Below are 27,931 nucleotides of genomic sequence, written 5' to 3'. Positions count from 1 at the left end.
TGTTGTTGTTGTTAGGTGTCACTGAGTGTTTTCCAACTCGTTACAACCCCATTTACACCAGAATGAGACGCCTGGGTCCTGCACCATCCTCACAATCTTTGCTTTGAGCCCAGTATTGTAGCCAACGTGTCAGGCTAGCTTACTGAGGTCTTCTTCTTTTTCACTGACTCTCCACCAACACGAGGGGACTGGTCCCGTCTCCAGGGACTGGTCTCTACTGAAAACATGCTTAAAAACCTAAGACGAAGTTTAACTTTGCCATCTTTGCTTTTAAGGAGCATCCTGGGCATACTTCTTCCAAGACATATTTGATTATTCTTCTGGAAGCCTGTGATATGTTTAATATTGACACCCTAATTCAAAGGCATCGGTTCCTCTTCAGTCTTTCTTATTCACTGTCTAGCTTTCACGTGTACACCAATTCTTCTTTAGCCTTCCTTACTCATTGTCTAGCTTCCACGTGTACACCAAATTTATCTTCAGTCTTCCTTACTCATTGTCTAGGTTTCACATATACATGAAGTGATTGAAAAAGACCGTGGCTTCATTCAAGTACATCTTAATCCTCCAAGTGACGTCTTTGCTCTTGAGCACTTTAAAGAGATAATGTACAACACATTTGTCCAGTGCAATATGCTGTCTGATTTCTTGTCCTTCATGTCAATGAGCATTAATTTACATCCAGAAAAATGAAATTTAGAAGTCAGAAATAAACACACACATTGATGGTCAATTTGTGACAAGGTGCCAGGACCAATCAATTTAGAGGAAACAGCCTTTCAACAAATGGCATGAAGACAACTGGATATCCAAATGCAGAAAAAGGAAGGTCACCCTTAAATATCTACCATGATACAAAAATGAGCACAAAATGAGTGAAAGTTCTAAATATGAGAACTGAGAGATCCTTAGGGAAAAACAAAGGCACAAGCACTGGACTCGTCTCTTAGATATGCACAAGTAACAAAAATTAAAATACGCATGTACACAGTCTTCAAAAAGATAGTGGAAACTAGAATTAAAAGATAATGGAAATAAAATTTGTATTTTACTTTTATCTTGAAATTCCATTTTCCCACAAATTTTTAGAAGCCCGTGTAGAACAGAAAGAAAAACTTGGTGTAAACAAGAAATAACACCAGTCCCTTCCAGGCAATAGAAGATAAGGGAACACTTGCCAAAGTATTTCATATGGACACCATTGCCTTGATGTCCACACCAGAGAAATAAAGTATAAGGGCAATAATAAGGTCAATGTCCCTCATGAACATAGACCCCAAATCCTCAACAAGATACACCTACTCTAAAATATACACAAAACAAACAAAAAAGATATACCTACTCTACAGCTATCACTCTCTCGTTATATCCAGCAAAATATAAATTTTACATTTACAACAATAGATAAAAATCTACCCGTTTTCTGCATGCATCATAACATATATCTGGCAGTAATGATTTCTGAGTTTTGAGGCAAAAATAACGCTGACTGTGATGGTTATAGTTGCATGTCATTTAACTGGCCCATTATGCCCAGTGGTTTGGCAGTTATGCAACATATATCTGGCATATATGTATACATATATATGGCAGTTAATTCATGATGTAGTCATCTTCCATTTCATGATCTTCTCCACTCTGCATAGCTACCTGGTCTTTGGAACCTAACCGTGTCGATCAGCAAGGATCATGTGTATTAGTAAAGCTCATCAAATAAAATATTAAGTGATGCATGCTTTTGGTGGTTATGAAATGGGTTGGTGAAAGTCTTCTAATTTTCATTGTAGTGGTGGTTACAAAAGTCTTTACACGTATTACAGTTCACAGAACTGTACACATAAATACATGCGGAACAATGTGCTAATTTGAAAATAATAAAGTTTAAGAAAAGTGGGGGTCGGGAGGCCATCATGCAACAAGTTAAATGTAGAAACAGTATGAAAACTGCAGTGTCTTCTAATAAAATGATTTGCAGAAATATCTAACAGTGCACCCTTCTCATGATTATTTTTGTCTTGGAAAAGAATTGTTTTACATAACAATATAATTATGTTAAAAAACTGTGGGTGTTAAAAATACTATTTAAAACATGAAAAAAAGAAAAGAAAACCCAGGGTGGGGTGGGAAGCAAGGAGGGAGGGGAAAAATGAGTAGCTGATCCCAAGGGCTCCAGTAGAAAGTATTTTGAGAATGATGATGGCAACAGATGCACAAATGTGCTGGACACAATGGATGGATGAATGGATTGTGATGAGTTGTACGAGCCCACAATAAAATGATCTTTTTAAAAGAAAGAAAACCCACAGAATTTTATCTGAGATATGCCCTAATTAATATTAGTATTAAAAACTAGGTTTTTGTTATTATTTATTTATTTAAAAGCTAGGTTTTTTAAGCTGTCCAACTTTCTCTTACAATTTTCCATAAACAAAGCTGTAGGGCTTGTCGGGGCTACAATTCCACTGCTGCCAGTGATCGGAGTTGGTGGTCAAACCCCAAACCAAATTGATTCCGAGCCGTCCACAGGATTTCCAAGGCTGTATTCTCTATGAGCGCTGACTGTCACAGTTTTCTCCCACGGAGTGGCTGGTGGGTTTGAACCATCTACCTTTTGGTGAGCATCCCAACGCAAATCTCACTGTGTCACCTGGGTCTGGATACCCCAAAGTAGTGAAAGGACTTTTTAACGGTGGTTATCCAGGAAAGTAAGTCTACTTCTACTTTCCAAGTCTGGTTACTTTTTGGCAAAAAACCATGTAGAGCAAATCCACCCTGTTTAAGAATCTCAGCTTCTAGAAGGAACCCCTGGTAGCACCGCATGCTGGGCGGCTAGCGAGGAAGTCAGTCGTTTGCAATTAGCTGCTGCTCCATGGTAGATGTGCTAGCCCTGGTTTACTACAGTAGTGGTTCTCAACCTTGCGACTGCCCCAACCCTTTCATACAGTGCCTCATGTTGTGGCGACACCCCCCCCACCCCCCCACCCCCCCACCCCGCCCCACCAACCATAAAATTATTTTCGTTGCTACTTCAAAACTGTCATTTTGCTACTGTAATGAATCGGGTGATGACCCCCGTGAAAGGGTTGTTCGGCCCCCAAAGGGGGCGTGACTCACAGATTGAGAGCCACTGCACAAGAAAAACAAATTCATTGACACTCATGTGTGTATAAGAAAGAACTTTATATAAAAGAGCAGTTGTATATTGAGAAAACATCCTAACCCGGTCCAGACCAAATCCTTAATCCAATATTAGGTGGTATGTCAGACGCTAGTCCACACATTCCTCTTTAGACTCACTCAGCACATGCAATGATACCAAATGCCGGAAGATCACACCGGCCAGTGGGCAGAAGGTCTTGTGGATCCAGTGGCAGTGGAAGCCATCTCAACACTGGCACGGTCTCCACGCCCTCCTCCAGCTCCAGGGCTCTGGCTCCATCATTGTGTCTCCATGTGGCTTGTCAACAGGTATGTGTAGCAGAGAGTGTGTGTGTGTGTGTGTCCAGCCTCCAGGGAGGAAGACAGAGTTCCCAGAATCCTCTAGAGAAGGCCGTGCCCACACAGAGGCCTCATTGGCTATGACGTGATTGATAGGCTGGACTCCACTCCTTCACTCAAATCGACAGGAGATTGTGTGACTGCCACAGTAGAGAAGTGAGGTTTCTACGTCGGTAAAAACCATACGATCTTGGAAACCCACTAGAGCAGTTCTACTCTGTCCTACAGGGTGGCTGTGCGTTCAAACAGACTGGATGGCAGTGAGTTCTGCTTTGGGGTTTGGGCTCCTGAAGCCCCCAAGTGAAGTAGGATCTCTTCACTTCACTGCCAATGGTAGGGTGGGAGTTACCAGTTGGCCTGAGACCCTCAAGGTCTGAAGTTCCAAAACACCAGCTGTGCGGAACTCATAGGCAGTTCCATCCTGCCCTGTGGTCGACTCTGGCATCAACCAGCTGGCAGGGAGCTTGATTTCTTTGGGTTTCACTGCTATCGAGCCCATTCTGACTCACAGCGTCCCTTCGGGACAGACCAGAAGTGGCCTGGTGGGTTTGCAGGGCGGCAAACCTTTGCGGGAGTAGAAAGGAGCGGCTGGTGGTTAGCCTCGAACCGGCGGCCCCACGCGGAGCCAGCGCACCACCAGCGCTCCCGGGGCGGTTGGAAAGGAAGATCACCGAGAGCTCCTAAAATGGTCACCAGGCCAACGCCGCGGGCCCCAGATGGAGATAGGGTTCGCCGGGCGCTCGCGGAGCTGTAATTACGCAGGGCGCGGGGCGCGCGCCGCCTTCACCTGGGCCCGGGGCGCGCGGGCGGGGCCTGGCGAGCCGACCCGCCCGCCCGCCGCGCCCGCCCGGACTTGCCCTGCCGACCGGCGGCGCAGTCTCGCGGGATCGCTCAGCTCTCGCGCCCCGCGCAGCTCCCGGGCGGCCGCCGGGGTCCGGACACTGCCCAGCGCCGTCGGAGGCCGCCGGGGCGCAGGGCCCGCACGGGGACCGGAGCTCGCACGGCCGCGGCTCGCGCGCCGCCTTCCGAGGTGAGCGTCCTCCGGGCCCTTCCGGGCGCACGGGAGGGCGGGCCCTGCTGGGGCGCGGGGTGACCTGGGGCCATGGCCAGGGTCGGAGGGGGTGCCGACCAGCCGGGCTGGGGGGGCGGGCGCGCCCCGGGAGCCACAGGTGCCCGGAGGACACTCTGGACGCCCCCAGAGCTCTCGAACGTTGGAGCCAGCTCCCGAGCGACGACGTGCAGCCGGGACGCAGCTTGGGCCCCCGGGCAGGTGCCCAGGAATGGGGCTGGAAGACGGGGTGCAGGTGCCTGTGTAGGAGGCGACCCCAGCGCCTTCCTGTCACCCTCCCGGGATAGCTTTCTTCATTTTCCCTTTGGACAGGAAATCTGCACTGGAGCGCAGGAAAGCGACCATGTCGCTCTCCCGCAGGAGGAATCCTAGAAGGCTCCCTGTGGTCGTCATGTGGGAAAACAGGAAGAGTGTATCCCCAGGAGACTGCCACCAAAAGTTAGTGCGGAGCCAGTCTAGGAATTCCTCGGGGTTCCCCGACCTCGCGGTTCTTGTCTTTAACATGATTTCCAGGAGGGGCTGTGGGGGTGTCTGGCTCCGTTCACCCCGTTCCCTTTCTTCCCAGCCCCTGCCCCTCATCAGATGTCCTTTTGGTGCACCGTGCGCCATAACGCGCAGGTGGTCTGTTCTAGACCAAAGCAGGTGCGTGAGGGTGTACCGCGGTGGGATGGAATTTTCCCAACGTTCGGGACCTAGGATGAAAATCCGAGCTCTGCTCTTCGACGCCCACATTTGTGCTTTTCGACGAATGTTACCAATATACCCTCTTGGTGGTTTTTGTTGTTTTCAGCGTGATTGCCCCCAGATTCATTTTCGGGACGACCGCTACCTTCTGTGTGGCAGCAATGAAATCGGGAGTCTGAATGTGTTGTGCGGTTGGAGGGCAGTCTTCTGAATGAATGAGAAGAGGGACTTATCCGCGCCGTTCGGTAAAATCGGAAACCAGAAGACCATGGAACTGTTTACGTTTTTGTTGACATCAACTTTCCTGGCCTTCGTCGATGGACACAGCTCCTTCTCCTGCGAGCCCATCACAATTCCCAAGTGCATGAAAATGCCCTACAATCTGACCTTTTTCCCCAATCTGATGCGACATTATGACCAGGGCACTGCTGCTAAGGCAATGGAGGTGAGTTGTGCTTCATACCTTTTTTGAGAATTTTGTTTATGCTGTAATCTGGGTTAAACTTTATATAGGATTCTTAAAAATAGTAATACATTTAAATTGTTTAAGAACTTTAAGTTGCATAAATCATATTTTTACTAAATCCTTATATTTTGTGTCCATTCAGGACCACGTGTAGGGAACTTAGATGAAAAACTAAACTGCCATTGAATCAGTTCTGACTCATGGCTACCCTCTAAGGCAGAATAATTTGCCCCTGTGGGTTTATGAAACAGTAACTTCATTACCGAAGTAAAAATCTTCATACTATTTCTCGCTGGAGTGACTGGTGGTTTTGAACTGCTGATCTCGCGTTTAGCAGCCCCTCACATAACTACTACACCACCAGGGCTCCCTGGACTCAAGATAGGGCTTATTTTGTAAATATGGAGATGTGTTATTATGAATGATTTTGAAAAGCTTGCTTCTGGTAATGTTTTTGTTTTCTTGAATTTATTATGATTTTTATTATGAAAGGGGCAAATTGATTCTCCTCCCCGTCCCCTCCAGTTCTTCTGGCATATAGCGTGGTTTGCTTGGCTAAAAGTGAAGATGCCTTCTTCTGATTAGTAGGTGTGATGTTCACTTGGCTTTTCTGAAATAAATTACTGGGAGATTTTGGGGCTGTAGCGAGTCTCTTGCTAAAAAGTGACTTTGTTTTGTTTTAATCATTTTATTAGCGGCTCTTACAACTCTTATCACAATCCATACATGCATCCATTGTGTCAAGCACATTTGTGCATGTGTTACCATCATCATTCTCAAAACATTTTCTTTCTACTTAAGCCCTTGGTATCAGCTCATGTATCCCCCTCCTCCCCACCTTCCCTCCCTCATGAACCCTTGACAATTTATAAATAATTATTTTTTTCATGTCTGTGACTTTTTTTTTAGCATCCCCACTGCCCACGGGTCGATTTTAATGCATAGTGACCCTATTAGGGATTCCGAGGCTGTAAATCTGTATAGTAGAGAGCCTCATCTTTCTGCCGGAGCAACTGGTGGACATGAACTGTTAACCTTTCAGTTAACAGCCCAATGGGAACCCACTAGCCACTCATCCACTGCCATCAAGTCAATTCCTGCTGTCTGTGACCCTGTAAACGAGTTCCTAGACTGTAAATCAGGATTCCTGGTCACAGAGTAGTTACATGTTGTGCAAAGTCAGCAGTTTGAAACCGCCAGCTCCTCTACAGGCCAAAGATGTGACTTTCTACTCCTATCAAGAGTTACAGTCGCAGAACCCCCAGAGGCAGTGCTACCCTGCCTTGTAGGGCTGGTATGGGCGATTATACTCCATGACAGTGGGTTTGGTTTTGAGTTTGAAACTGTACATTTCTGGGTGAGCAGGTAGCCTCATCTTTCTTCCAATGAACGTTCAAATGCTTACTCAATGGACTCTACCAAGAGTCTTTCCCCTAAAGATTCTAAAAAGAAACCAAACTTCCTGCCCTAAAGTTGATTCCAACTCATAGCGCCCCTTATAGGAGAGAGTAGAACCATTCCTTTAGGTTTGGGCATCATTAAAACCTTTATGGAAGGAGACAGCCTCACCTTTCGCCTGCAGAGAACCTGGTGGGTTCCAACCGCCAACCTTGCAGTTACTAGCTCCAGTGTAGCGCACTCCACTCCCAGGGCTCCCTCAGAGGTTATCATGTGGGAACCCTGCGGGTAGTTCTGCTCTGTCCTGGAGGGTCACTGTGAATCGCCAACAACAACAGATCTCTCGGTGCTTTTTCAAATCAAGGCGGGATGTCATTTTGAAAAGTGAGACTTTAATTGATTAGGCAGAACCATTTTGATATTTAAATCTGATCAGATTATGTAGTGGGAATGCCTCCAAGCAATGACTACTCATTCTTATTTATGATGACAATGTGTGTTTGATAATTCATGTTTTACGGTGGTTGCAAAAAAGGTTTTTTAAAATCTAGTTTTAAAGTGTTTTATTAAATGTAGTGGCTACATATAACTTCATTCTGAATGTTAGCAGTGACCTTATAAATTCAGATTGAATAGGATAAGTTCATTATCATAGAGCACCATCATTAAGGTAAGAGAGAGCTGCATCTCTGCGAGTCAATGCCTGGAGTCGTAAGCAGGTTAGAATGCACTTTTATTCCATGTATGGATGTTTTTTTAAAGAATCAGTTGCTTCTGACCAATCTGTAAGTATGTGTGTGTGTGTGTGTGTTAGATACACACAGATACTTAAACACACGCCATTAGCTTCTTTCCCAGGTAATTTGATGTCTGGACATTATCAAGAAGAATGTATTGTCTTACCTCCTTTATTTGATGGCAAATATTACTATTCTCATGATATATTTTTAAAAAGCATTGTTTTAGGGAAATAATGCAGGTACCACATCATTATTCTTTAGCCTAGTATGTTTACAAAATACTTTGGGAAGAGAGCACAGTTGTCCAAAAAATATACCAAAAACCAACTATATAATGTGCATGCCATGTACCTGTAGGGTAGTCTTCCTCCCATATTAAGTGTTCTCATGTTCTTTGCTACTTAAAACTGTAATCATACAGATCATACTTCAGCAGGTTTAGGTTAATGCTATGGTAGCAGCATTAACCTAAAAGTGCTCGGGAAGACAGGGACAGAAAGGCAAATGGGAAGATGAAATCACGCCATCAGTGCAGGTCAGATCGGCACTCCCTGGTTTATGAGTGCAGAGTTTATTTCAGTGCTGTGCTGGCCTGCTTCTCCGTCCCGGTGCACCCTGAGCCGGCCGCCAGGTTTCCAGTTTCTGTGTGGAACCTCCAAAGTCCTGTGCAGCTTTCCCCCACTATCCGAAAACAGAGCGAGCCCATGACACCTTCTGAAAACTGAAATGGGTACAGTGGAGCAATCACCATTGATCCATATGAGAAAAGGGAGCCCGGTGGCACTGTCGAGGGTAAGCATTGGGCTGTGAACCACATGGTTGGCAGTTCAAAACCACCAGCCGTTCTCTGGGAAAACCATGAGCCTGTCTGCTCGGTAAAGCTCTACAAAGCCTTGGACTCACTCTGCAGGGTGGCACGGACCCAGAATCCACGCGATGACAGTGGGTTTGATGTGGGTTTGGTTTAATATGAGAAAAAAATCTGAGCATCTCCAGACCCAGTGGCCCCACAAATCATACCAAATAGCACCCACAGCCTAAACTAGGGTGTTCACACACAGTTCAGTGCCCTTGGGAAGACTTGAGTGCACACTGCCTCTTTAAAAGCAAAAATCCTCTTGGGCTTTTATTCCGTTTGTGAAAATGTGGCAATGGAGACCTTTTGTAAAGTCAAACTTTGATCAAAGCCGGGATACCAGTAATTTTCAAGTTGGAAGTGACCTTAAACATCGTACCAGGCTTCTTAACCTCTTTGGGGCCACAGACTCGCTGTCACTGTCCTGTTTTCAAAATTAGTGTTTGAAATTAAGTGCACAGGATGACAAAGGATTTATATAAGTAAAAAGCACAGGATTCGAATTGGTTCGTTGTATAAAATGCTTATACCCATTTAAGGCTCAGGTGCAGACCTTCTGAATGTCTTATCGTATAGATCAGTGTTTCCGAATGTGGATGTTACCATTCCCTTCAGGGTTGGTGGGGTTGGTGCTGGAAGATCCAAAGGGGCCGCAAAAGCAAATCCCTTTAATCCTGGATTATGGGCCCTAGTACAAAGGTTTTTCATTGCTGAGGGTAGAGAGTTGTGCTGGGTAATTTGTTTCTGAAAAGGGGGCAGTGGTAGACCAAATAAGTTTGGGAACATCTGAGATAGAAGAAGAAACTGAGTCCCAGAGAAGTTCCGATTTCCCCAAGATCTGCGCACTCTAATCGGACCCAGCCTTCTCTCTCAACCTGGATCAGAAGGTCATCTTTAATACTTGTTTTCTTTTTTACTTGTTTCCCTCTTTTATTCAGCTCTTACTCCCCCCCACAACCCCACCCCACCCCATCTGTGGCTTGAATGCAACTCTGGTCAGACTATTTAGATGCAAACAGAAATCTTTACCCCTCTCCTTACCTTTCTCTCTCCCCGCTTCCTGGTGCCCAAGTGCAACCGTCTGCATAGTTCTTTGGGGTTAGGACCTAGCACACCACACCGTGCGTACCCCCTCCCCTCCCCTCCCCTCCCCTCCCCTCCCCTGCATTTCTTCTTGTCTTTGTGCCCAGCCTGCTCTCTTGCCCTTCCCTGCATTGCATGCCCTGTGCAGGCATGCTGCTCTGCTTCTTGAACGTATCATACGTAACTCACTCTCCTCTCCGTGGCTTACACAATCATCCCCTCTGCCTGATGTGCCCGTTGACCCCTCTTCAATGCCTCAGTTCTCAGAGCAGTGGACACTGCCTTCCATCTTTCTCCAAGGCATGTTGAATCAGTTCCGTCCTGAATAGTAATGCCCACGGGGGACCCCATAGGTTACTGCGTAGACCATGCCGCTGCCTTAGCTGCAGTCTTTACAGAAACAGGGGAAGCCTTTCCTTGGCAGTTCTGCTGGGTGGATTCAACACGCAGCCTTCAGTTGAGAGTCAAGCACAAACCGTTTCTGCCACCCTGGTGCCCACACAGCCTTACGGTGGGTGCTTACTATATGTGACTTCCTCTGCTTATCAAACTGTCTTGCAAGCATGTACCTGGCTCACTAGATGGTGAACCTGGCGAGGGCAGGAACGGTGTCTCTTCATCCCTTACTCTAATGTTGGGAGAAAGACTGAACTTTCTACTCTCATAAACAGTTGCAGTCTCAAACCCACAGGGGCCTCTATGAGCCTGCCTCTGCTCGGTGGCAGTGAGTTTAGTTTGGAGTTTAGCTCCAATGCTAGCACAGTCTCATGGGCACTGAAGATGCTCAGTCAAGAAAAAGTTGGTAGTCCCCATGCTAACAAATCAGCAAAGAAAATTTGGAGTACTTGGAAGTGTTCTTTAGTATAATGTAAAAAAGCATGTTGCTATCAAATCGATTCGGACTCATAGTAAAACTTAATTGGTCTACCACCCTTTGCATTAAAAAAAAAAAAAAGACCCAGCGTCCCCCTGGCAATTAACAACTTTTGTACTGTATCCCACCCTCCAGGATAAAGTGTAGGTATCTGCTCTTGTGGCCTGCCTCCACCTCCAGATTGTTCCAGTGCCTCCCAGGGTAGTATCCCCCATTCTGGGACACACTGTCATAGGGTTTCTGAGGCTTGAAACCTGAGTGAAAGCCAATTGCCCCCTCTTTCTCCTGATGAGCAACTCATGGGCTTGAACCTTCGACCCTTTGGTTAGCAGCTGACCACTTTAATCGCTGTGCTACCTGGGCTTCTCAGCATAGGATGCCCACTGCTGTCCTGTCAGTTTTCACTCAGGGGACCCTACAGGACAGAATAGAGCTGCCTGCCTGCTGCTCATGTTTCTAAGACCGTCAAGCTTTATGCAAGCCACCAAAGAGCAGCTGGTGGATTCAAACTGCTGACCTTGGTTTAGCAGGTGAGTACTGCCACTAAGACTCTTAATAATAGAACAGCGTGCCCCCCCCCCAAACAACAAAACAAAATCCGCTGCTATCCAGTGGATTCTAACTCATAGCAACCCTACATAGACTTTCCAAGGTTATGAATCTTCGCAGACACAGACTGCCTCAACCCTACATAGACTTTCCAAGGTTATGAATCTTCACAGACACAGACCGCCTCATCCGTCTCTTGAGCAGTGTCGTGAGTTTGAACCTCTGACTTTGCCGTTGGCAGTCCATCCCTTGCCCAACTGTACCACCAGGGCTCCTCAGAATGATCCGGCCCTGATAAACAGCCAACATCCCTGTGTGTTCTTGTTAACATGCTGTCTGAGTGTCAGGGTGTTTCTTTTGCCACAGACTTTGTTTTGAAGTGTCTTTATCCCCAGCAGAAAGATCTAGCTGAGATTTCCTGGCTCTTGGGGTGAGCTGCAGTTTTGGTTCAGGGAGCACGGGGAGTAAGGGACTCCAGGCATGGGGCCTCGCTTTGTGCTGCGTGTGTTACAAAGAGTTAACCTCGGACTGTGAGCTGCAGTGGGGCTGTGTCATGAAAGGATGTCGGCAGTGGAAAAACAAATGGTTGCTGGTTTCCATTGTGCTGCTTTGTGTTCCATATCTAGAGCATTGTTTCTCAAATTGTGAAGTTGGCCTCCCTGGAGAGGCTGATTTCATCCAGAAAATGCTGAGACTGATCTCGGGAAAATGGAAACAGGAATATTGTATTTTTCTTTGCTTTGAATCGCCTCCATCAGGTCGAGGCAACAGCAGGATCATGTATTGTTTGCAGCAGCATGTGGTCATTCCCCTTTTAGACAGTCTAAAGGGACAGGAGTGTTTTTTTTTGGGGGGGGTGGCGTTTAAAAGAAAAAACAAACTCCTTTCCTTTACACCTGTTACCATGTCTCTGTTCACTTATAAATAAAGGCTGGAGAAAGACTGAATCAACAAACTTTTAAGAAAATAAAAGAATATTTTCCCTGGAGCTGTGGTTTTTACACATTTTCTTCTGGCTGCTTTTAGAAGAGCCCATTGGACGTCGTCCTCTCTTTACTTTGCCGATGTGGAAGGAAAATGGTTAGTGTTTTCCCCCCAGGAAAAAGAACATCAGAAAATAGTGGTAGCCATGCTGAGAGGAAGCTATTGGGTCCTAAACAGAACTAGACATTGAAAGGCCGCTCCCTATCAGTTGTATGTGCGTACACAGTCGCTGCTGTGGCGTGTTAAACACAGAAGCCCCAAAGCTCACCTTCCTCTGAGGCTTTGCTGGCGTAGCCGGGACTCCTGGGTCTGCAGAGTGAGGGTAGACCGGTCGTGAGCCGAGAAGACCATGTTTCTCCTGGGTGACTCTGCTGGTCGGCACTTGGTTCCTCCAGAGCCATTCCTTGGCATGCCCCGTGGTCTGCAGTCTGATTCGTCAGGCCCGTGGGATCTCCTGGTCACAACGGGACAAGGTTCTTCTTGCAGACCGTGGAAAGGCCACCTGGCCATGGCGGTTTCTTTTCCCTGATATTGCAGCCTGCAGATAGTGACCCTTCGTGGTTCTGATGGTCTCGGTGATGCTTGTTGAATGTGTAGCTTCCCTGGGTTTGGAGTTTCAGTTAGAAGTTGAAAATGAATAAATTAAGGGATTCCTCGGTACATAGAATCCTTTGTCGTTAAGTGCCACGGAGTCACTTCCAGTTCCTAAACCCAATGCACAACAGAAGGAAACAAAGGCCAGCCCCATACCGTTCTCACAGCCGTTCCGATGTGGGAGCCACCTGTTGCATCAGGCCATCTAGTCGGAGGGCTTCTTGTTCCCTGGTCCTGATGTCCTTCTCCAGGAGCCAGTCCCTCCTGATTACATGTCCACAGACTCATCATCCTTACTTCTGAAGGAGCTCTGATTATACGTCTTCCCAGACAGCTCTGTTCTGGCAGCCCATGGGATCTTCGATAATCTTTGCCAACACCAGAAACACGTGCATCAATTCTTCTTCAACATTCCTTCTCTACTGGCCAGCTTTTGCATGCATATGAGGTGGTTGAAAATACAAATGCATATGAGATGGTTTGGCTCAGGTCAACCTTCGTCCTCACAGTAGGATCTTCATTCTTGCGCATCTTGATAAAGTCTTTGGATTCCGGCCCAGAACATATCCCTAAGGGGCGGGCTTCTCTTGATGGCAAACTCTCCTGCTCTGGAGGATTCTCTTGTGATCAGGTACAGCTTGGGAAACCATGACCAGGTAGGCATGAGTTACGGCCACAGCTAACGAGAGACCTTGGTGGCAACACTATGGCAGGATATGAAGAAGGGACCCAATGACAGAGGGAGTCAAAGCCAAGCCAAGGAGAAATCATTTGAAGCCCATGGACTGTCCCTGAAAAATGACACACTCCAAATAAAACGCATAAAGAACAAAAAGAAGAAAGAGTACTTAAATGAAGATGTGAATGGGTTCATGGAATACCTAAGGCAGAGCTCACAGTTGGCTCACGATGGGGAGAGGGGAGCACCTATCCGTGCGGAAATCAGGGAAGACATTGCACTTGCTCTGAAGAAAGTCAGAGGGAAGGAAGACGACTGAAAAGGCAAACCTCAAAGACAAATGCAATGGTCTGTCTCCATTGTAGACGACCTGGAGATGGGGTTGCAGACTGCCCAGCTGCCCTTGCCACTCAGGATACAGGCCCTGGAATATGGTATCGTTGCAGGTCCACAGAGCACGAAATAACTAAGTGCAAAGCTAAGGTGGACATAGCTCTTGGCGAATTTCCTTGTGCAAAATGTTTCGTGTGTGGGGCGATGGGGCACCTGTGCAGATCTCGTCCTGAGAACCCCAAAGGCGTCTATGCTGATGGTGGCTGCAGACTTTTTGGGTCCATGCAGAAAGACTGCCCAGAAACGAAGAACTCTGATCGAGTGGTCACAGTTGGTCGCTGGGAAAGGGGAATGAGTGCAGACCATGAAGACATTTTGCATGCTCCCAAGCTACAGGCACCCCAAACCAAGTAGCCCCAATTCTGAACATGTCTGCTTCACCAGAGGGTGCTGGGCTTCCTGGGAGGCCTGTGTGATCTGGTCACAGCCAAGCCTCGTTTCCTGAGTGTGCCCAGTCAAGGAGGACCTTCTACCTACACTGTTTGGAGAATACCCCTGGAAAAAAGGCCTATGTTGACATGAACTTCTCCAAAACACAGTGAACACACAGAACCTTGGTATAACTAGGCTATTACGCGCCTGATTTTAACAATCCCCTTTCCTTAAAAACAATCACGTATTAATGCAAACCGCTGTACCCAAAGGTCTATTTGCCTTTGAAGATCAACTTTTCTCATACTGTTTTCTTCAAAATAGAAATCTTACTTATTATTACAAAGAAACGTATTTAAAATGGGCGCAAAATTGCTGTAGTTTTACAATACGGAATAAGAAGTAATTTACTTGGGAGAAAACAAGAAGTCTTTTGCAGCAGATTGGCTCAGTGCAATCTGTCCTTTGGTTTCTGGGCTGCTGCTTCCATGGGTGTTGAGCGTGGATCCAAGTAGCGTGAAATCCTCGACAGTTCATTCTTTGCTCTTTTGATTACGATGCTGCTTATGGTCTAGTGGCGAGTATTTCATCTTTTTTTTAGGTCGAGTTGTAATCCACAGTGAAGGCTGTGGCCTTTGGTCTTCTCCAGTCAATGCTTCAAGCCCTCGTAACTTTCAGCAAGTACAGATGCGCCATCTACAAATGACAAGTTGTTCATGGGTCTTCTCATCCTGATAGCGGGGTCTTCTTCCGAGAACCCAGTTCATTTGCTGAGCTTACTGAGAAACGGATGCCATGCTCACATGGAGCCAGGGGCCCAGGAATCAACACTGTGCTTTAGTGTCCACACCGGGAGTGCTGGTAACCTAGCACTGAATCAGGAATCTGGGATCTTAATTCAGGCTAGACTTGTGAATGTCAGTAAGGGATTAGTCTCACAACTTCAGGTTTCTCACTTGTAAATTGAGGGTTTGGGTAGTGATTTTTAAACTCCGGTCTGTGGCCATCCTCTGAGGTGGTGGCAGGGGAGGGGATCCCACAGGGAAGACTTCCTTTCTCACAGGAAGGACTTGCTTTTATTAATTAGTATATTAGGCTTCTCTGTAACCTGTTAAAGAGTGTTCATTGGAAAAATTCACACGTACACAGACACTTTGAAAGTAATTTACTTTAAAATTCTCTCAGATCCTTTCAGAGCTCACGTTCTCCAGTCTTCTAGTAGTAGAGTCAGCAGCAGAACTTGAAAAGTGGTGGCCCACAGGGGACCCGCCCTGAAGACCTCTACCCCTAGAGGATTTTAAATATGTCGGCGAACTTGCCGAAACTTAAAAAGAGGGAGATTTGGCATTAAAATTCCAGCGTCGCCTTCATTATGAAAACCGGAAATCCCTGCGCATTCTGTGTCTAGACTCCCAAAGGGCAGTCTGTTGCACTGTGTGGTACCCGCTCCCTAATGCCACCTTATGCTGCCCTCTTGAATTTACCTGCCTGCCCTACGGAGACGTGGACTCTGTCCCGCAAACTGCATGAATGTCACATTATTGGATGAGCCGATGTTGATGCCCTGGCAGAATGAAAGGGAATGACTTGGAACTTTTTCCCCCTGGGCATGCGTTACGCTCTCGTGCCTGCCGTTGAATGGGGGTGCTTGTTTGGAAGCGTCACGCCTGTGAGAGCAGTTTTCCGAATTGCAGGAACTGAACATCGTCCACTTTCACTTTCTCCCTCAGAATCTAACGGTTAGATGTTCAAACACTTCAGGAGCTGGGCTTATTTAAACCCCACATACGGAATCCCACTGCCACTGTCGGTTGTTACTCATGACGCCCCTGTACAAGTACAGACGCAAACTGCCCCTTCGGGTTCCCGAGGCTCAGTGTGAAGGGGAGCAAACAGCTCTACTTTTGGGGAGCGGATTAGAACACCCCGCCTCACCCAGCGCTTAGACCACGTGCCAATGACCAAAACAGTTGAGAGCCATCCAGTTGTTTCCTGTCCAGGCGCCGCGTGACAGAGCAGAAGTACTCTGTAAGAGCTCCTTGGCTGTATTCTTCATGGAAGCCAGGCGCCAGACCTTTCCTTCTGTGGAACCACTGGTGGGTTCGAGCTACGGACCTTTCAGTTGCAGCTAAGTGCTTAAGCATTGGGTCTTGAGCCCAGGCTGTCCGTTTCCTGTATCAGGCCCAGTGGAGGACGTGGAACAGAGGACTTTGAGGAAAATGTGCTTTTCGCTTCCCAACAAACACTCCTGCTGGGGGCAGAGGGCCGTGTCTCAGAGCGTCGTTCAGGTGGAGAGGTGTATGGTCGCTGCCCTCGGTGGCCCTATCAGTTCCGCCACTCTCCTTGCCCCTCCTGTTCATCGGGCAGAGCTCGCTCGCCCTGGTCCAGCATCTTCCAAAGCTGTAATGGTTGGGCGTGAGGTTCTGTGTGAGCCCTTTAAATCAGACGGCTTAATTGCAGTCTTCGAACCAGATCTGTTTACTTACTAATTTCTTGGTCTGCCTTTGACCTTTCATTTAGTAAGATGTGCCAAAGCCTCTCATTACGACCCTAGAACTGTCCATTTCCCCCAGTTGCCAGCCTCTGCTTTATGCATTTGAAAAGAATGTGACTGGGGAGAGACGGTGCTCAGCACTGCGTTCGAAGGTGTCGTCGTTACCAGGCCTGTGAACCCCGAGCCTCTGCCACCAGAGGAGCACGTACATACTCACTGGGCCAGACCGTGGGAAGCAGAAGGCCTCCTCCCTTCTCTTCATCCTCACACATTTCTCCGGGGCCCTTCACTGGTGCCGCCTCTGCCCCACCTGCGCTCTCATTTCAGTGGCGTTTGGAGAGGAAGGGAGCTCATCTCGATTCGGTGCAGACGCTTCATTTGCTCGTACTCCACCTGCTCTTATTGGGTCTTGTCAACCAGTTATTTCAATGATCAGACCGATTTCTTCTGATCTGACATGCTTAACCTAATATCACCTCCCTTGTTCATTTTATCCTGGCAGGTTAGCACCTTTGTGTTTCTCTCTCTCTCTCTCTTTCTCAGTAAGGAAGAGGAGAAAACCTATGTAGTCAATCAACCATTTTTCCCAGAATCTACCCAAACACGGGATTGTAGGCATCGCCGTTACTAACACTTATTGAGTGCTCACTGTGTGCAGCCGCTGCGCTAGGTGCTCGCCCATTTACTAACTCCGTTTTCACAACAATCTTAAGAGGCAAATACTCCCATTATTCCCATTTGACAAATGAAGAAGCCAACACATGTAGAAATTACATCTCTTGACCCAAAGTTAGACACCCGGGAAGTGAGGAGCCAGGATTCAAACTCCGGCTGTGAGACTCTCAATCACTTCCTGCATAAAAGTCTCCAGGAGTGCCCCACTCCTCTAATAAAATCCCAGTGACTCGGCCTGCCATTTGGACTATCAGGGTCATGTCCAGTCTCATCCCCCTCCTCTGCCCCTGGCCCCACCTTTGTGGGCTCCGAGTCTCTTGTCCTGGATGTACCAGGTTCTCAGCACCCCTGTGTTTTTTCCCTGGGGGCCCTGCTGCCCCACTCCTTTGTCTCCCAGCATCCACAGGACCGTGTTGACTTTGCAGCACGTCCTTGGACATGGAGTTATTTGAGGAATTGACTGAGCCTAGTAAGCAAGTTGTCCTTCTGCTTTGTTTGGGTTGAGCACATCTTCTTGGGAAATGTGTGATGGGTCAAGCCATGGGGTCCCATTGTGTCCGGAGCGTTCACAAGTCTAAACCCAGGGAGCAGCGTCCTTTGCTCCCACGTTGGTGTGTGGAGGAGGAGGCGGTGGAAAGGGACGTTTGCACAGTAAATGAAGCCACTTTATGCCTTGGCTAGTGAGTGTTCTCCTACCTGATGGTGCCGTTTGGCTTTCTAGGGCTTTCTCACTCTTGCAAATGTGGAATGCTCCCTGGACGTGGAAACTTTCCTCTGTAACGCTTTCGTCCCAAGCTGCACGGAGCCGCTTCAGGTGACCTTGCCTTGCCGCGAACTTTGTGAGAAAGTGTATGCTGATTGCAAGAAAGTGATCGACACCTTTGACATCCAGTGGCCCGAGGAACTTGAGTGTAACAGGTAAATTATGCTTTTGACAAAAAGCCGTTGATGGTATTTTAACCTTGGTGCGGTCCCCAAAATGCGAGCGACAGACATACTTCCACAGGCGTTTGCTACGTACCTGATGCGTGGGAAGCACAATGGTGAGCAAAAGCAGACGTGATTCTTTCTCTCAGGGAACTTACAGTGTGGTGGGAGAGGTGGATCATAGTCAAATTGCCATATAAATAAATGCAAAAGTATAACTGGTAGGTCAAGCAAAGGAGAGCTGTATGCCTCTCTGAGAACATGCCACGGAACATGTGGCCTGAACTGGGGGACAGGGAAGGCTAGCCTGAGGGAATGACTCTTGAAGTAAAGTCCGGGCCAGACAACACTGACCGGAGAGTGAGGGTGGGGAAAGCATTTTAGGCAGAGGGGCTGGCTTCTTCGGAGGCCCCAGTGGCAGAAGAAAGCGCAGCATAGTCAAGGGATGAAAGGAGCAGCGTGGCTGGGGTGCCATGAGGAGGAGCATGGGCAAGGTAGGGAAGGCCGCGGGGGCCAGTAGAGCATGCTCTATGCCAAGGCAATGAGAAGCTCCTGGACTCCTGACGATCGTGACGCTGGGGGCCCAGGGGAAGGGGTGACCCTGTAATCTGTAGATTGTACGGAGTGTGTTCTCCCGTCACAGTCTGGTGAAAGTTGGTGTTTTCTGTCCCTGAGGGATCTACTTGTCCTCATTTCTATTAATGAGACTCTTAGGGTTTTACAATATATGTCCTCTTACTTTGGAAACACAGAAAGAGAAGCTGCCGGCTGAAGTGCTCGTTCTAGCCTCATGAGAGGATTTGGCGTGATGCTGTGTTGTACATACCGTGTCTAGCTGTGCAGTAAAAGCATAGAAGACTCATTGCTCGAGAAACCATTTATTGCCGTGGCTGTGGGCCCCCTGGAAGTCGGGGCTCCCCAGAAGGGTGCCGTGGCCTCCCGTGCCTCAGCCCTGAAAGTCAGGCAGCAGGCTCATTATTTCTCATAATTGAACTTGGCCATTCTCGGCTTGTTACCGCACCCTTTCACACGGGCGCTGGCTGGCAGATGGGCTCTCTCTCAAGCTCTGGGCCCAGCCCCGATAGTTTGCCAACAGCTAGCCAGCTCACTGCCCCTCACGGAGACCGGTTGTATTTCTTTATGCTCAGTTCTCCTTCTGCTACAGCAGTGTGTGCTCACCGCCTGCTCGTGGGCCTAGGGAATGGTCAGCCTTCCTGGGTTCTGTTTTCTCGCTTTCTGTTCTCGATCTTTCTTCTGATACTCCACCTCTTGGCCCCGGAGGTATCTTTGCTTTGCTTTCGTGAAGATGTGTAGGCCAGCCCTAACCGGCACTCCCTTTAGCTTTGTCTGTCTCCCTGCCAACTAGCAACGCATAGGTAGGGCAGTCCGTTGTGGCATTGGAATACAAATGTTGAAGTCGTGCACTTAACTTGTCTAATCTCTACAGATTACAGTCCTGTGATGGGATGAGCCCTGTGACCCTTGACCTACCCATAAAGCTCCCCGGCCCCAAAGAGAAGAAGAACGAACAAGCGCCAAGAGACATTGGGTTTTGGTGCCCAAGGCATCTGAAGACTTCCGCGGGACAAGGCTCCAAGTTCCTGGGGCTCGACCACTGTGCGCCTCCGTGCCCCAACATGTACTTTCAAAGTGCAGAGCTCGAGTTTGCAAGAAGTTTCATCGGAACGGTTTCAATCGTCTGCCTGTGCGCCACCCTGTTCACCTTCCTGACCTTTCTAATTGACGTCACGAGATTCAGATACCCCGAGAGGCCCATCATCTACTACTCGGTGTGCTGCAGCATTGTGTCGCTCATGTACTTTGTTGGCTTTTTGCTAGGCAACCACACAGCCTGTAACAAGGCGGACGAGAAGCTAGCGCTGGGGGACACCGTTGTTCTGGGCTCTCAGAACAAGGCCTGCACTGTTCTGTTTATGTTTCTGTACTTCTTCACCATGGCTGGCACGGTGTGGTGGGTGATCCTCACCATTACTTGGTTCCTGGCTGCAGGCAGGAAGTGGAGCTGCGAAGCCATTGAGCAGAAAGCAGTGTGGTTCCATGCTGCCGCCTGGGGAATGCCAGGTTTTCTCACTGTCATGCTTCTTGCTATGAACAAAGTGGAAGGAGACAATATCAGCGGCGTTTGCTTTGTTGGCCTTTATGACCTGGACGCCTCGCGCTACTTCGTACTCTTGCCTCTGTGCGTTTGCGTGTTCCTTGGGCTGTCTCTGCTTTTAGCCGGAATCATTTCTTTGAATCATGTCCGCCAAGTTATACAACGTAATGGCCGAAACCAGCAGAAACTGAAGAAGTTCATGATTCGGATTGGCGTCTTCAGCGGCCTGTATCTTGTGCCACTGCTGTCACTTCTTGGGTGCTACATCTATGAGCAACTGAATAGGGCCACCTGGGAGATCACGTGGGTCTCGGATCACTGTCAAGAGTACCACATCCCATGCCCTTATCAGGTAAAGCCAGCACCCAGGTCATTTTACTCTAATTTCCACCTAGAAAATGTTCCCTAGAAATCCCTCTTTCAGTCATGGAATGACTGGTAGGAATAAGGAGCCGAGCCCCAAGGATATGCCTCAAGCAGGGTCAGAGGGAGGAGAGAGGTGACCCGAATGGGGGATTGTTTTTCATTCTTGTGTGATTCTTGTTTTTATTTCTTTGAAATCAAGAAAAGGCTGTATCTGGATATATTCAGTTAGGTCTTTATCATATTAGAATTATTACATAGCTTATGCAGTGTTATTGCATTGCTGTAAAACAGACCTTGATTATTTTGGCCTAAACCATTCTGTCATTTCTTAACTAAAAGTAATGTTTAGAGGCAAAATACAAAAAAGAAGAATGATAATGTATTTGAAGGTGAAATGAGAAAATAATTTTAAAATGTAGCATGACTTGATAAATATAAGGTTCAGAAACCATAAAAGATTGCTAAACTTGACCAAGTTGAAAAAAAAGTAAACATTTTAACAATCCCATCATCAAAAACCCACAACTGGGGAAATGTACTAGCCACTCATTTTACAGTAGGAGGGCTAATGTCTTTAACGTATCGAGAGGGCCTGGCATTAATAAATGCAAAAAATGAGCATAAAATGGGGAAGAATATGAAGATGCACAAAAGCAAATCAAAAGACTTTTCTTGTACGTGTGAGCAGGTGTTGTAGTGAAAGAAAAGAGAAATATAAAAGCCTAAAGGTTTTCTGTCCACTGCGTGGTTAAAGTGTAGTACAATTGGCCTTCTCAGATGTGTTCATTGAGAACTTCAATTAGGACACCCTTTCTTGGAAAGCAAATTGATTGACAATATCAGATTAAAAATGTAGATACCCTTTTTCCTGCCACTTTGGGAATGTATCAACTGACTTACCCATGAGGATATGGGAATTTACGTATGTACCAAGATGGCCTCTGTAACATTATTTGCAATGGCAGTTGATTCAGTTAACTCTGCTCATGACTAGTGATAGTTCAATTATGGTTCATATGTAGAACGAAATACTAGGCTTCCTTGAAAAATAACCAAGAGTTGTATTTGTTCTGATATAGAACGGTTTCCAAGAAATATTATTGTGCCCAAAGCAAGATACAGTGGAGAGTGGAGATTTCTTTGATATTTATTTGCAACATTTAAAAAAATGTATGAAAGCTTATGCCTGAAGAAGTATGATTTTATTATTAGGAGATTTTCACAGTTTAACATTTTGGGGGAACACTGATACTTTATTTTAACTAACCAGGTTTTTTGTTTGTTTTTTTTTTCTAACCAGGTTTTTAAGCATAGACTCTAAAGCAGCATGTTCTTAAAATGAGTTTAAATGTAGTTTTTATATGTTTGTGGTGGATTATCATGAAGGGAACTTGATAAATATCTAGAGCAGCGGTTCTCAACCTGTGGGCCGCGACCCCTTTGGGGTCCAACGACCCTTTCACAGGGTTGCCCAATTCATAACAGTAGCAAAATGACAGTGATGATGTAGCAACAAAAAATCATTTTCTGATGTAGCAACAAAAAATCATTTTCTGGTTCCACCACATGAGGAGCTGTCTGAAAGGGCCAGGGCCTGAGGAAGGTGGAGAACCACCTCTCTAGAGGCACATGGTTCATGGAAACGGATTTATCTCTGAGGGAAAATTTCCGGAAGTCACCATTTCGGCATCTTTCCCTTTTCCAGCTCTGTACAGGGACAGGTACCTTGATACACAGGTACAGGCTCTGTGCTAGTTGTTCACAAAGAAAGTACCACATTTACAGCACCGCTCGTTACAGGACAGCGCGTGAAGCCTCGGGTAGTAAGCTGACTTCGCAAATTGATGCCTCTGTTCACCTTTTACATTTCTGTATATGCAATCTGCATTGCTCACCTTTTGTTTGTTTGTTTGATTTTGGGGCAGGCAAATAAGAAAAGAGAAGCTCGACCAGATTTGGCCTTATTTCTGATGAAGTACCTGATGACGTTAATTGTTGGCATCTCTGCCGTCTTCTGGGTTGGAAGCAAAAAGACCTGCACGGAATGGGCTGGGTTTTGTAAACGCAATCGAGAGCGCAAGACAGAGTAAGAACCCGTTGAATTCTCTGAGGTTGCTTTAAAATAAACAGATCAAGTATCGGGGAACTGGTCAAGTGATCATTGTGCTGGAGATCAACTATCAACTAGTGCTTGAATAGGATGCGCCACGTAATCTTTTTGGAAATCTTCCTCGAGAGAGAGGCTTGATTTTGGCATTTTGTCAGAACAGCCTGTCATGCACTATTCCCTTTAGCATTGTCATTTAATGTGTCATTTTGAGTGGCATTTAGTAGTTTTCTCATGTGTATCCATAATATGAGAATTAAGTGGACTCTATATAAGCATAGCTGTAAAGTACATTTTACTGGAAGGGATGTGTTACAATCTCTGTGTGAAGCTTGTTAAGGAGCCCTGGTGATGTACCAGATTCAGTGTTGGACTGCTAACTGCAAGGTTGGCGTCCAAACCCACCAGCTGTTCTGTGGAAGAAAGATGAGGCTCTCTGATCCCACAGAGATTGATAGGCTTAGAAACCCTACGGAACAGCAAGACCCTGTCCTAAGAGTTGAGTCAACTCCATGGCAGTGAGTTTTTAAAGTCTGTTACACATTGCTATGACATAACCTTCACTTTTTTGCCTTGCTAAAATAAGAAATTCAAATTCACAGACTATTCTGGAACAATATGCTTAATGTACACACTCACACGTGCTATTTCAGCTTTTTAATATGGTATTCTAAAAAGCCAGCAGAGAACATATAATACAGGGGAGGGGCAGTTAGCAAACAACAGTTGAAGGTGTGTGTTATTTGTGCACAAATAGAGTAACTAGTCCAGCTGAGTTATTTACTTACAGTGTGTATAATGTGTTAACAACAAAATACGGTTTGAGAAACTCTTTTGCATTACTCTGATCAAGGAATCTCTTGTGTAAATTTCGGGATGATAGATTTTTTTTCACAAATAATTTTGAGATCAGAAAAAGTAGGCTCCAGCTTTTTTTTGCACATCCTATTATTAGAAGTCTAGCACACATTTGTGTGCTCACACTGAGGGCCAAGTAACTCTCTGACTTTAATGTGAGGAAGTAGCGAAATTCAAACGAGGATTATTATATGCTGAGCTTTCTGTGCTGGCTGCCTGTAGAGGAAGGGTGGCGACCGCGAGTTTACTTACGGTTTTCAAAGAGCTGTCCATCGTGAAGCCCCTCTCTTTACGCCACTTTGGCTACCTCGCCTTCGTCATGCCACTTTGCCCACTTAATCTCTCCAAAGTCAGATACTTTGCATGCACAAAAGACTTCACCTTATAGCTATTGACTGATATCCAATGTATAACCTCAGCTTTTATAAATCGTATTGCATGTCTAGTTTCGGTGCATATTGGTTTGGGGCCCAAGTGGCATATTTTGTGGAGCCCCTGATGGTACAGATGATTGAGTGCTCCATCCGCCACTCACTAAAAGGCTGACAGTTCAAACCCACCTAAGGGCACCTCAGAACAAAGGGCTGGTAACCTTCCAACAAGGTCACAGCATCTTGAGAACCCTCTGGAGTGTGTTTCTGTTTTGCACACATGGGCCACCAGGAGCAGGAATCCATTGGATGACACCTGCTTTTGTGTGTGTGTGTGTGTGTGTGTGTGTGTGTGTGTTTGTGTGTGCGCGCGCGCTTCTACAGTAATGGTATTTATCTAGCAAATCTTACCTTGGGTTTTCCTACAGCTCGGTCACTGAAAGTCGGAAAGTCCTACAGGAGTCATGTGAGTATTTCTTGAAGCACAGTTCTAAAGGCAAGCGCAAACGGAGGCACTGCAGACCCGCTTCGCACAGACTGAAAGTCATTTCCAAGTCCATGGGGACCAGCACGGGCGCCACGGCGAATCACGGCACGTCGGCCATAGCAGTCACTAGCCAGGATTACTTAGGCCAAGAAACCATCCGAGAGAGCGTGACCTCTGCCGAATCAACGCTGAAAGGCGCAGACACAGATGCGAACAGCACCCCCAAATTAAGCAAAGGGGACAGTGGCCAGCCTTCTTCAGCAGCAGCTCCCAGCTCCAAAGGCCCCGGGGAGCAGGCCGACCAAACGGGCCAGACAGCGAGTGGGAACGAGAAGGACAGTCCATCTGGAAGTGTGCAGAGCGAAAGGAGGTAGGAGCCCGTTTCCCCCGCCCCCCGAAGGCATCACCCCTGGGATGGCCCCATCGCACCTTTTCTAATACGAGCAGCACAAACACATCTGGGAAGAAGCCATTGTGTGAGCACACGCCACTGCCATGGGTGCAGGCGTTCTCCACGTTCGCGAGGACATGTGGGCCCGCCCGGGGTCCCAAGGTGTCACTTTGCACCGAGCCTTCATGTCGGGCTGTTGAAGGGGTGGGGGTGGGGGGGATGCCCACTTCCAGCCGAATTGTTGAGGGTTGTTTGCTCATTGATACACATGTTTCAGCTCCATCTGAGACGGAACCATCCAGTCGTCGTCAGCGCACCGTCTAAAAGATACTTGTCATTTTATACAAAGGTGATCATGAAATACTCTGTCGTGAATTTTCCCCAATGGTCCTAAGTGGGTCAGAACCCAGGCAGACGCGTCATTAAACAGAATCACCTTCGGGTCTCAGGGCGAGCTCCCCGGCCCTCCCGCACGGCCTCCGTGTCTGCATCACACCCTCGGGATGCTGCCTTGTCATTCAGCCCTGGCCCCAAAGTCGCGCTGTCCAGCCCCTTCCATCTCAGAGCAGCCCTGGAGGACAGGGGCGAACTACCCCTGTGGGTTTCGGGAACGGTAGCTCGTGACAGGCGTAGAAAGCTGTTCTCCCGCAGAGCAGCTGGGGCTTTCAAACGGCTGGCTTTGTAGTTCGCCGCCCAACAACCAGCCCAGAGGCCACCAGGGCTCCTTGTGAAATGGACATGTGCTATTTCTGTCTCTCCTTGATTCCGACGTGTCTCAAAGGCCACCCCTTCATGAAACAGCTGCCTGGCCCAGGGTGGGACAGCAATGGACTACGTGCTGACCTGAGGGCAGGAGCCCCACCTTAGGGGACACTAGGCGCAGCCATTGCGCGATGGTGCTGGGAACGTTCCCGAAGCCAACAAAAATGGCCCTTGATAAATTACTTGCATTTTGAAAGCTTTGCGTGTACTTGAGGACTTTTGTGAATGATCCTTGGCTAGCGGTGGAGGGAAGTCATAAGGACACCCAACACATACGATTTGCACATGTCTATGCATGGATGTCAACTCTCTTTCTTTTATCTAGGCTCAGCCCCCAAAGTGAGCATGCTGGAACAGACCCAGGCCAGAGCGGCAGCCTACAGGTGTCCGGTGCCTCCCAGCCCAGCAATCTCCAAGGCTCCATGCCTACATGCCTTGCTCACCCGGCACCAGGAGCTGGGACCGAGCAGGGGTCGGGCAGCCCCTCCAGAGCCTGAAGCAGCCTTTCTAGGAAGGAGATTCATGCTGCGCTGCCAGTGACTGATGTACTGTCTTACAAGAATCCCCGTTACAGCCATATTTTGCACTTACATTCCTACTGTTACACTGGAAAAAGGAATCGATTCCAAGGAGAAGATGGTTCATTTCACAAAGAGGTTAAGGAAAGAAGTAGATCTGAATCGTGGCATTGTTACAGGTTAATCTTTTTTTTTTCTCTGATGAGGGGCGGGGGGTGGGGTGGGGGCAGGAGTTAGAATGAATCTTTTTTCTATTTATTGTTCAAAGTATTTTTGAAAGACCAGGCTCACAGGTCGGGAAAGAGACTGGAGGAACTGCCCAGGCTACTGCTCTTTTGATCACTTTCGGCCTTGATATTGAAACCATTCCTGGAGGCCGCCTTCCCACCAAACACAGGGCTGTGAAACAGCCACCACCTCCACCATTGCCAGCATGCAGCTCAGCGACCAGCGACCAGCTCAACACCAGAAGGACCACAGTGAACCACGCCAAAGAGGAGAAGACTGGGAGGGGCAGGCGAACTTGACCGGTGGAAATGGGGCACCAGGGAGGGAGTGGAGAGGACTGCACCCCTCAGTGGGGAGTACAGCCAAGGTCACAACAATTTGTGTCTGAATTATTGATCGGAAGCTCACTACGAAAGTTTTCCCCAACACACAAAAGCATGGTCAGAAGTCCCGTGCGAGTTCACTGTAATGATTTACCACCATGGTTTTTCCTTGATGAAATACTGTTTTTGTGTATTTCAAAGTAAGTTTATATGTATATGAGTTTTTCTAAAGAAACCCTGGGCAGTGTTACATTCCGATATCTTGGTAGTACTTTGGTAGCTTTTACACTGAATTTCTAAAATAAAGAAAAATAGTACTTTTATAGTATAAAAATAGTTCATATACCAAAAGGTATTATGGTGGGAATTCAATGAAAAAAAGAAAGAAAAACCACTATTCTACCTTAAAAGCCTTAAATGTTTGAATTTTATAAGCTCAAACGGTTTTAGAAAACTCCAAGATCTATTATGCAACTGAAATGAGGTGCTCGCTGTGATTGTTCAATGTTGATTCTCTGCTGCTGCTCACTGACCCTTCTGCATTTTTGTAAATCCAATGTCCTGGAGGATTAGTAGATGAATGATTTAGTCTTTTCACAATTAAGCTTTAGTGCAATTGATTTTTTTAATGGTTCAATGTCCACTCAAGATGATACCATGCCCTGTTACAGTTTGCTTACACTTCTGTGCTGCACATTAAGAATAGTGTAAATACGTTGTATTTGTGCACTATCCTTCCCAGACACGGCATTGAACTCATTCCTACAACTCAGGATTCTGATGACCATTTCAAAAGTGCGATAGTCATATTAGTGTGCCAGTCACGTAGGGCAATATATATACATACAGTCCTGGTAAAATATGTTTTATGCAACAGTCTTAAATTTTTAAAGAAAGTTCTTGATTTTATTTCCCAGTAAATGTTTTTCCTTGAATTTTATTCCTTGATTAGTGTTTTTCTGATGCTTTGATATTTTTCCTCTTTAGCATTCTGTTATTACATCATCATGTACTGTATGGGAAAAGTTATATTTTTCACATTTGTAAACAGGTAATGAATACAAGGACT

At 46.9% G+C, this 27,931-nt stretch overlaps 1 protein-coding gene and 1 pseudogene across 1 annotated transcript; both read left to right on the top strand.

Annotated features, from left to right (window-relative positions):
- Positions 1–4,373: 4,373 nt before the first annotated feature.
- FZD6 (frizzled class receptor 6) lies at positions 4,374–27,931 on the top strand. Its single transcript, XM_075549415.1, has 8 exons — positions 4,374–4,528; positions 5,358–5,696; positions 18,130–18,326; positions 19,783–20,803; positions 22,743–22,903; positions 24,582–25,010; positions 26,119–26,490; positions 26,580–27,931. Exons 2-7 carry the CDS (start codon positions 5,463–5,465, stop codon positions 26,288–26,290), a joined length of 2,214 nt encoding a protein of 737 aa, XP_075405530.1. The 5' UTR covers positions 4,374–4,528; positions 5,358–5,462; the 3' UTR covers positions 26,291–26,490; positions 26,580–27,931.
- LOC142447976 (zinc finger CCHC domain-containing protein 9 pseudogene) lies at positions 13,444–14,221 on the top strand (annotated as a pseudogene).

This window comes from Tenrec ecaudatus, chromosome 5 (assembly GCF_050624435.1).
Source record: "Tenrec ecaudatus isolate mTenEca1 chromosome 5, mTenEca1.hap1, whole genome shotgun sequence".
Lineage (NCBI taxonomy): Eukaryota > Metazoa > Chordata > Mammalia > Afrosoricida > Tenrecidae > Tenrec > Tenrec ecaudatus.
Note: the sequence above shows the minus strand (reverse complement) of the source record. Positions and strands in the feature narration are given on the sequence as shown.